This window comes from Carassius gibelio, chromosome B22, assembly GCF_023724105.1.
Source record: "Carassius gibelio isolate Cgi1373 ecotype wild population from Czech Republic chromosome B22, carGib1.2-hapl.c, whole genome shotgun sequence".
In the NCBI taxonomy this organism is placed as follows: domain Eukaryota; kingdom Metazoa; phylum Chordata; class Actinopteri; order Cypriniformes; family Cyprinidae; genus Carassius; species Carassius gibelio.
The window spans coordinates 38508095-38518021 of record NC_068417.1 but is presented as its reverse complement, the minus strand read 5'-3'; the positions used below and the strand labels follow the sequence as shown (position 1 = coordinate 38518021).

The following is a 9927-nucleotide window of genomic DNA, read 5'->3' as shown; positions in this document are numbered from 1 at the left end:
CCAAAATATGCCTACTATTCGCCTTCAGATTAGATGTAAGGGTGAACTCGTGAAATGATTACCATCTCTATAACTGGCCATCAGTACATCAGCACCTGTTTTCATTATAAATCATTGTAAATGCTGCATTTCTATCAATCTCATGATGTTCTGTCATTGGCATACAAAGTTACATTTTACTAACTCAAATTACTTACTCAAATGATTCTTATTGTATTTTCCTAGTGCTGAAATACATCACTGTAAGTGTTTTTCTCTAGTGTTTTATAATTGAAAAAAAATGCAGTGGTATGTTTAATGAATATAATAGTTTGTAGAACCCTTCAATACAGTATTTTTTATATTTGTGGGGGTGGGGCGGGGGGACTAGACATAGTCTCAGAAAAATATTTGCCGGAATCTTAATTTTTCATGGTATCTCCTTCAGATTTGAAATAGAAACTCATGAGACATTTGACTTTCAAACATTACTTTTCTAGATTGTTCCATGATTCAGCGTGGTAAAAAAAAATTCAACCACTTCAGTGTCTATAACTTTTAATATTTTGGAGCATTATCAACTATGGTTGACAAAAAGTACAGCCCAAAGGGTCTTCTTTCCAAAGACACCAAAATTATGTGTGTAACAAACTGAAGTAAGGAACTGTTACAATTTTAATTTAGGTAGAGCACTTTCAGTTGTGAGTCCCATAATGGGGGGGTGCTGGCTAACAGGTTAAACTTCAGACACCATGTTATGTTAACTGGAAGCACGAGACAGGACCCAGACATAACATATCATAGCAAACTTTATTTCCTCTTTGTTCACCGTACATATGTGTCCAGGTAATCCCAGACCTTAAACAATTATTCTCTTTACAGAACAGATTAAATCCACTAGGATTGTTGTGTTGTCCTAATTATGCAGCTAAGTGGAAGTATATAGAATTGTCTTTGATGGACACTCCTATACAATCGGTTATAAGATGCATAGAGCAAGTAAATGATATACATCTAATACAGAATCAATGTGTGGGCCACTCTGTCAAGCAGTGGATGGAGGTGGTTAAACATTTTAAGTTTCAAATAAAGGTAAAATTAATAGAGGTAAGAGATCAGAAGCCCCAATGAGGATATTTTTTTCTAAATCTATTCAAACTTTTACAGTTCCATGTGAGGCTGAAAATATCAAAGGGGTCATAGGCAAACTGTATAGTGCTATCCTTGCAATTAATAAAATTCAGCGGAATACATCAGGCAGCGATAGGAGAAAGACATGAGGGAGCAAATATCAGAAGATTAATGGCTTCTTGCATGGAAAACTAAGTATTTTATGATACATTAATCTGGAGAGGAATTCGTTAATTTTGGGTTGAAATGTTAAGAAATGCAGAGAAATTTAAGTTCTCTTGGAAACAGCACCCTTGCTGGAGAGAGTGTGGTTCTGTACAAGCAGACTCTGGTCACATTTTTTGGTTATTTCCACATATGCAGTTTTAGGGGAAGGGAAGGGCAGGGCAATTAAAATCAAGGGTAATAGGCTTTAAGCCTTTAACATAGATGTGTCATTTCCCACTATGTTTCTAGGGGTCACGCCACAGGTTTTGAATAAAAGTGATAGCTATTTCTTGATGTTTTTAGTTGCATGCAAGAAAGCAGTTACTAAATGTTGTTTTAAGATTAAGATTAAGATTAAAATAAAATTAAGATAATTCTCCTAAATATTGTCAGCCAAATATGTTCTATTGAACAAACAATGTTCCCCCTATGGTTACAGAAGAATAAAGATGAAAATTATTGGAGGAAATGGGATTGTTATATACTGCGAACACAAATGGCTAAACATCCAAAGTGCACCTCAACTTTTGTCTGTACTATGTGGTTCTTGATTTCTTGTAAGACCACATGTTACAGTTAATTAATTGTTATTTTATTATTTTTATTATTATTTTATATTTATTTTTCACTTTCTTAAAAAAAATGCCTCTCTTCTTTTTCTAATTAGATCAGTATCACAGTTTCGTACTGGAATTTTTATGTTTGATAAAAATAATAGATAGAAACCCAAGATGGTTGCATTCTTTAAAATTGTTTTTCTACTGTTTAAGTAGTATAACATGTTTTGATTGAACCTCTGTTGTTCTGCCTTTGTGCTGTTATTTTATTAATGTGGATATTTTGTTTTTAGTTTTTTGCAGTTGACATTTTTTATCTACACATAATCTATAATTAACTATTCCTTTCTCCTTTTCTCAGAAAATAAAAATGATGAGAATACTTCCATAAAATTAAAGTAAAGCTCTGGCCTGCCTTCTCATTTCTTACCGGTGTCTGTCCCATGCACACACGAGTGTGGGATTTTGCAAGACTAAGTTTGATTTTATTCAGTACTTTAAAATGTTTTAATGCAAATTATTTAAACTGAAAAGTAACTTGCATTACTTCTGAAAAAAAGTTAATCAAATATTAATGTGTAAATTTATATAGTAATGTGCAACTTTACTTATTTAAACTGAAAAGTAACTTGCATTACATCTGAAAAAAAGTTAATCAAATATTGTGTAAATTTATATAGTAATGTGCAACTTTACTTGTTACTTTAGAAAAAATGAAGAGAATGAAAATTAAAATTGAAAAGAGATTGTTTCACTTGCAAGGTATTTATTAGCATTAAACTGCATTACATTACATACTGTGCATGACAACAGCGGTAATGCTTTCAATAAAACTGTCGAATACTTAAATATACATTAACAGAGCTCAACATTTTCTTCAGAAAAATGTCAAATATTATTTTTATCTCTTATTCTTCCTTGATATGTTTCTGGATCCAGGAGAGAATGTCCTCATCAATATGAATGGAAAGAGATCCATCTGGATTGATGGGAACAGTGAAGGGGAGAGGAATACCCATTCTTGACAGTGTCATCTAGAACAGCGGAGAGAAAAATGAATTGTATTTTCTGTTTATATCTTCATGAGATATAATAATTTAAAGGGAAACTATTTCACCTCTGGAATCCTGGCAATGACATTCAAGGACCTCTGGGTTGGCAAGGCTGCAGTAAGTTCAATCTCTTTCTCACTGTTCGTTACTCTTTCAAGTCTGAATCCTGTCTGGAAAGCCGCCATAGGGATGTGTTTGGACATTCTAATTGGGGTAGGATACACCGATAATAATTATTAAGTCAGTGTCATTTTCTACATCACTTCATACATTTGTTGTTCTGTGCTGATGAACCTTACTTTTTAGCATAGCTGGTGACAGTAATCGGCAGCCTCTCCCATTCCAGCTCTAAACGCGCAGCAGGGAATTCACCCAGTACACCAGCCTCCGCTTTAGCAGTGACTGCATACTGCTGGCACTCTGGACCCCAAGCAAGCTTGGCCTGAAAAACAGAGTTGTAGTTAAACCTGAGAAGAAATTATTCCCTACAATTTTTTAATCACACTTCAACACTTACAGTCATTTTGTGCTTGCTCAGCACAGCCCCATCAACACAGATCTTCAGGTTGTCATTTTCAGCGATGGAAGAAACAACAATTTGCACTCTTGCAGTTGGTTTGTCAAAGTAAGCAGCAAGTTGGTAGCCCAGCAGTTTGTGGTCAGCTCTCACAGCACGGGCAATGACAGCAAAAACAGGTGAACCTGAATTTCCGAGAAACTTAGCCTGAAAGCATACACCATACAAAGATAAATATCTTATTTTAGTTAGAGTTTTCTGTTATTATGACAAAACAAATGACATTAATTGATTCACCTGTTTCTGGATACGCTCAAAGCTAGATCCGGAACTTCCACTGCTAACTTTCTTTGAGTCACCATGGGGTGCCAAATACTGCAAGAAATAAGGTTTTATAAGTGTCTGATAAGTGTTTGATCTAAAGAAACTATGTTGTTGACTAAAATATTTTTAGTAATTACCCGATCCTTGTGGAATTTCCCGAAAGCCTCCATGATGGTGGCAGTCTAAAAATAAATAAAGTATTCAGTACAAATTAATATACAGATTTATCACACATGACATTCCTCATCCTCACCTTGGTCACACGAGACCTGGACCCTGAGGAGCTTGAACTGCTGCTGCTTCTGCTGCTGCTGCTGCTGCTACTCCTACTACTGCTGCTGCGGCTGCTGCTGCTGCTTTCAGAAAAGTTCCTGTTTTTATCTTCAGTCTCCAGGATGCCCTTCAGTTTCAACAGGAAAGCCTTTCCTTCTGCAGTCTCCTCATCAATGAGACTGATTTGCTTAAGGAGCCTCTCGGCAGCTCTAGGACCAACTTGGACTTCAAGCTCCAGTCTTTCAACTGCAGGACCTTCCGCTAAAGCCAAAACAACAGACCCTTAATTATCATTTTATTTGAAAATTATTGAGTTTCATGAATGTAATAAATTCTGTAAGTATACCTCTTGCCACTGTAACACGGGCTGTGTGGTGTCCAATAATGTAGAACAGAGGAGTATTTCTGATAAAAGCAGTATTGTGAGAGTGCACCTCAACGCATCCCTTGATTTCAATGTATGGGACAGCAAGACAGAGAGTCTTGTCAAATGGAGCAGGAGCTCTCATAGGAACCTCATCTGAATTCTCAGATGACTGGAAAGAAAAATCAAGTATTATAATGAGTCTAACAATGTGAAGCAAATGAATGCTCAGCATACTAGACCATACACAGTAAGTTGTGTGAGTGATCAAAGTTTACCATATATTCAGCAGATGTCTGGGATTTCTGCACAGCCAACTCAGATACTAAAGGAACAGTCCTCTCAGCAGAAGGCTCTTCAATGTTTCTGACCACAGCAAGAGTCTCAAAGCTGTCAGAACAAGAAGAAGATGACTTGCATTTGACTTTTTAGAAACAATATGAATTAATAATTGGTTCAAAACTTTTTCTTCACTGGCATCACTAAGATTTCATTACCTCAGAGCAGCAATATGTTCAGGAACCTCAACAGGCAGAGCCTCCACCTTGTAGTAGCCCTTGAGAATGTCTGCTCTTGCAGCTACTTTTCCAGGAGCAATTGTACGGATTTTTCCTCTCGCCATAACAGCAGCTTGGATCAAGGCAGTGTTCACTCCCATCACAGCAAAGGTCTGGAGAGCAATACTGAGAAAATAAAGGAGATTGTAAAGAGCTTGTTGTGTGCATTATATCTCATCTCTATGAATGTAGCTGTAAAAGTGTACCTTGGTCTAGCTTCAGCCTGGAGTTGAATATCAGTCTTCTTCAGCTGCTCAAGAGTCATGGTCTCAATCTCCTCAGGGAGAGGAGGTGTAATGGTGGCCTTAACTAAAAGGCAGAAAGGAGCCACATCAACATAAGTGGCGACCCCAACATATAAGAAGAAAAGGATTTAAGATTCTAAGAAAAAACATACCATTGACACTTGCAGCAGCAACGGCAGCAGTGTACAAACTAAACTCCATGGGCAAACCAACTGCTGTTGGCAAGATACGACGCACTTCAGCTGCAAGCAGAGGTTTGGCATACTGCCAGGCAATTCCTTCCTGCAAAGCTTTAAGAGCCGCCTTCAACATTTCACGTGATTTGGTTCCACTCACAATCTGGGGATAGTGTTAATGAGAATCTTATTTCTAATTATGACAATAATTTGTGAGAAAAATCTAAAAAAGAAATAGTAATGAAAGAGAAGAGATAAACTACAACACAATACCGGTATAGCTTCTTCAATGATGGTCTTGTCAATCTTGACAAAAGCCACTTCTTGTCCAAGTAATTTAATGTAGGCTGAAGCCAATGGCTGATTGTTTGGTAAGTCCTTCCAGTTTGTGAGCTTGAGGGGTAAAACATAAGTCATACACATTTTCCCTGTCATGTTTGTAATATTGCTTACAAGTATAAAATTAAACAGTGCATTGGATATGAAAACGTACTGCTCTCAGGGTGCGCTTAATCTTTGTGATTTGGTCAACACCTTCATCTGCAGCAGGAGATTTCAGAAGAGCCTCCTGGATTCCTTCAGTTCTTACACCAATCTGTTTGCGAGCATGGATTGAGTGAAGGCTGAAACATTTTTAAGCATGAATCAGATTTTCTACCCACCTCAAGAACATCAGCAGCAGCTCCAGCCAGATAAGCACGTGCTTTAGCTACAACAGCTCTGGGCAGGATGGTTGCAGCATCATTGATCATGTAGGCACTGCCAGCAGCTCCAACCATGAGTGAAGCTGCACAGACATAGGAAAGAATATCATTGATGCAGTCTTTTACAGTATACATTTTAATAAAACACCCAACACATCATTTGTAAGCTTTCTTGAGAATTTTGCAAAACTTACTATGATAGAAGTCCAGCTGAAGGGCTCTGCTGAAACGGTAGCTAAGTCTGTCTAGCTTGCGGCTCATGAGCTTGATGGCAACATTAGCTGCACCAGCACTGAAATAGACAACTATTATTAAAATGCTCATTTGGCATGATAAATAAAATGTATGATAAAACTTCTTACACAGCTGCCATATCAGGAGCAGTGATTCTGGTCAAGGACTTGATGTGGGAATAAGCAAAGCTCACAACATGCATGTTGGTTTCAGTCTTCAGAGCACCAGCAAGACTGGAGACAAGAGCCACTGATGGCTTGGCCTCAAACAATACAATACAAGCAACCATGCGCACTTCTGGGTGGAGAGCTCTATCCAACACAAGCTGCAGAGCCACTGGCTGAACCTGTGGCAAGAAACAAGGTCAGTTTATTGTTGGAAAAAAATGGGCCATTTTACAATAATTCATTCCTACAATGACTGACACTTGCCAGTTTTGGTTCCTTCTTGGCAATGTTCCTCAGGGCCAAGATAGCATCAACCTGGACTCTAAGGGGCAGAGATGTAGCTGCAGTTCTCAGTCCTGGCAGGAGCTTCATGATGGGTTTAAGACTAGCAGGGTGACCAGCATTGCCCAGAACTTTAAGAGCCAATGTGATTTCAGGAATGTCATTTTTAGAAGTTGCCTCTGCAGCAATATCATGAATGGGCTGAGGAGATTGAGGCACATACAATTAGAAAATCTGAAAAGGTAAATGAAAATCTGAAAAGGTAAAATGTAAGACTTGAATTGTTTACCCTGAGGAGCTCAGAAGAACAAGTGGGAACTGCAACACAGTGCCTGGCAATCATGGAACCATATCCAAGCATTACAACTTCACGGAGAGCTGGGACTTTGGCAATTTTCTCGTGTGTAACCAAACTCTGTTCAGCAAAATAAAAAAATTATTAATTTGAATTGGGTAAGATTTGAAGAACAGCATTTTGAGTATAGTTAGATTTACTCACAGCTGTCAATTGCATTGTTTCCAGATCAGCAGTGACCATGTGCAAAGCAACCACAAGAGCCTGAATGAACTCTGGAAGGGTAAGTTCACCAGCCAGGAACTTCTCCTTGATGAATTTTACAATGACTGGTGTGCCAACCGAAGGAAGAGCATCCAGGAGCCAGCGCCTAACAGAGTCATTGTTTAAAATGTAAATAAAAAATTAAAAAAATCCCATTAATGTATTGCTGACAAATTGTACCTGTAAGCTGGTTTGTCCTTGAACTGAGCCCAGATAGCCTCAATGTTCTCCAGGGTGGAAACACGCAGGAGCTGGATGAGCTGAACAAACTTGAGTGGAGCGTCTTCATGGACCATGTCCACATTGTTTGCAACAAGGTGCTTTAGGATCTCGATGATCTAGAAGAGAGTAAGAGCTAGTTTCAGTTGATATGTTCAGTGTGGTTCAAAGGGTTTGACTCTGAGATAGTTAAAGTATTACCTGGGCTGGAGCATCACTGATCTTCATTAGATGAATGGGGGTCTGAAGAATCTCAGTTGCAAACTCATATTGCAGGGATCCACGAGCCAAGTAATCAGCTTTGATTGGAGCAACAGGGGTCTTCTCAATCTCAACAAAAGCCAAGGTTTGTCTGAAACAAATAATTATTTTTGAAAGTCAACATAATGAAATGTGTTGGGCATATTGTTAGTTCATATTTCTCACAGAGGATCAGTCATACTTTGCTTCCATCTGAGCAGCACCATGAATCTCATTGAAAGGTGAAAACTGATGCACTTCCTCAACTGTTGCTTCAGCGATTAGTACACCAGCGGACGCCGGTTTCATGATGTAATTGTAAGTTGCAGTTTCTATCAGACTCTTGATTCTCTGTTGAGAGAAAGGTATGTGATGAATTTAACATTTAAAAAATTATATTGTTGAGGGAATATTTCAAGTCATTCCAGTCTTGTTCATTACCTCTGTGCATTCATGACACCTCTCAGTGTATGCCAAACCAACATCCTTCATGATTCTCTCCTGGCAGTGGCTCAGATCCTTAGACTTGGTTACGGTAATGTGGTTGGCTTTTGGATCCTCACTGATGACATAGTGGGTCCTGCACACTCCCTGAGCTCCAGCCTGGAAGGACGAGTCAAAAAATAAGACTGCAGAACTCAAAAAGGCTTTCTTAATGCCTTTATAAATGTTCTTAGGATTAATTTCTCACCTCTTGCAGCTCATAGATGTTCTGGGTCTTCTTGAGGTTGAGCTGAAGGATGTTGAGTATACCTCTGTGTAAGTTCAATACAGTAGGGGAGACTCCTGCAGGGGCAAATACCTTTCCAACCACACCATTAGCATACTCAAACTTGATGGGAATCTGAAGCTGAGCAGCCAATGCTGAGGTGAGCTTAGTGGCAGGAAAAAATGGATCCTTTGGCCAAATACCAGCGTACTCGTAGATTACAGGTTCCATGAGCTGTAAGGGACATTTTCCATTTAAATTAGGGCATTGTTGTTTTTAACATCCAGTTACGGCATATTTTTGTTGTTGTAATTTTCTTTAAGTGTGAAAATCTAGCAATTTCTACAGTTCTAAATCATTACCTTCATCAGAAAGGTGTTCTCTGTCACAGCACTGAGGTGAACCTTGCTGTTGACCTTTATACCTGCTCTGGCCAAACCTTCTTGAGGAAGACCGCCCAAGAGTAGAGCCTCATACTTGTACACATAGGTCTTATCAGGGGCAAACTCTGGGACTGAAAAGGGTAGACTATTTTTAAGTCTGTTGTTATAACCATTAATTTTAAGAAGCAGTAATGCAGTGTAAGTAACCACTTACAAACTCATTTTCCAAGTCATATTACTTACCAAGGTTGATCTGTTGACATGCTGAAAAAAAATATGTATGTGAATATATATACAGAGAGAGAGAATACTTTCAAGAGGTTCTATTTTTTTAAATAAGTATAAAGAGAGAAAATAAAATAAAAATGTATATATATATATATATATATATATATATATATATATATATATATATATATATATATATATATATATATATATATATATATATAAATATAAATATATTTTGACTTACCCACAAGGGCCACAGTCAGGGCAAGCACAAGAGCTCTCATGGCTGATGGTTTGTAAAGAACACTTCAGAGAAACAGACCTTTTATAGTGATTTCTTGCTGACCAATTATTAAAACTTAAATTAATTATTAACCGATGTCTTTAAGTGCATATCAAATTACACACAAGAGAAAACTTAACAAGAAAAGTCAACTTATTTTAACAGAAATATCAGTCAGAGGTTAGGTTAACCTGGCCTGACAAATTGACATTCTTTATGTCTACATTCACAGTGAAATGCTGTTCATTTGACTTTTATCTTCAAATAGGCAATTCTATTTCCAGCTATATCATACACATTAAACAATGCTTAAGCAACCAAATTTAAGTTTTTATAAATACATATATCTATAGAGTAAGCTATAATACTTATACTAAAAAATTTTTTTTTACTTTTTTTGTTAGCTATCAGTTCCAGGTTAGGTTACCCTGGCCCTTAATCTTAAAAACTGTTAAAGTCCATATTAGTTTATTTATTTTAATGTAAGACTGCAAAAACATTGGATGAACTTTGTAACTATACGTGGCATGATCT

The 9927-nt window shown here is 37.5% G+C and overlaps 1 protein-coding gene across 1 annotated transcript; it reads right to left on the bottom strand.

The window, feature by feature from the left end:
* Positions 1-2620: 2620 nt before the first annotated feature.
* LOC127987416 (vitellogenin-like) lies at positions 2621-9488 on the bottom strand. The gene is made up of 28 exons (XM_052589733.1): positions 9355-9488; positions 9123-9143; positions 8859-9010; positions 8479-8730; positions 8229-8390; positions 7990-8138; positions 7749-7899; positions 7509-7666; positions 7269-7434; positions 7059-7184; positions 6752-6970; positions 6449-6666; positions 6281-6378; positions 6045-6169; positions 5876-5977; positions 5656-5775; positions 5359-5545; positions 5168-5270; positions 4902-5087; positions 4683-4794; positions 4387-4576; positions 4021-4301; positions 3905-3949; positions 3741-3818; positions 3444-3650; positions 3226-3368; positions 2992-3130; positions 2621-2908 (listed from the first exon to the last, which is right to left on the bottom strand). The coding sequence occupies exons 1-28, from the start codon at positions 9392-9394 to the stop codon at positions 2783-2785; spliced, it is 4056 nt and encodes a 1351-aa protein (XP_052445693.1). The 5' UTR covers positions 9395-9488; the 3' UTR covers positions 2621-2782.
* Between the last annotated feature and the right edge of the window lie 439 nt (positions 9489-9927).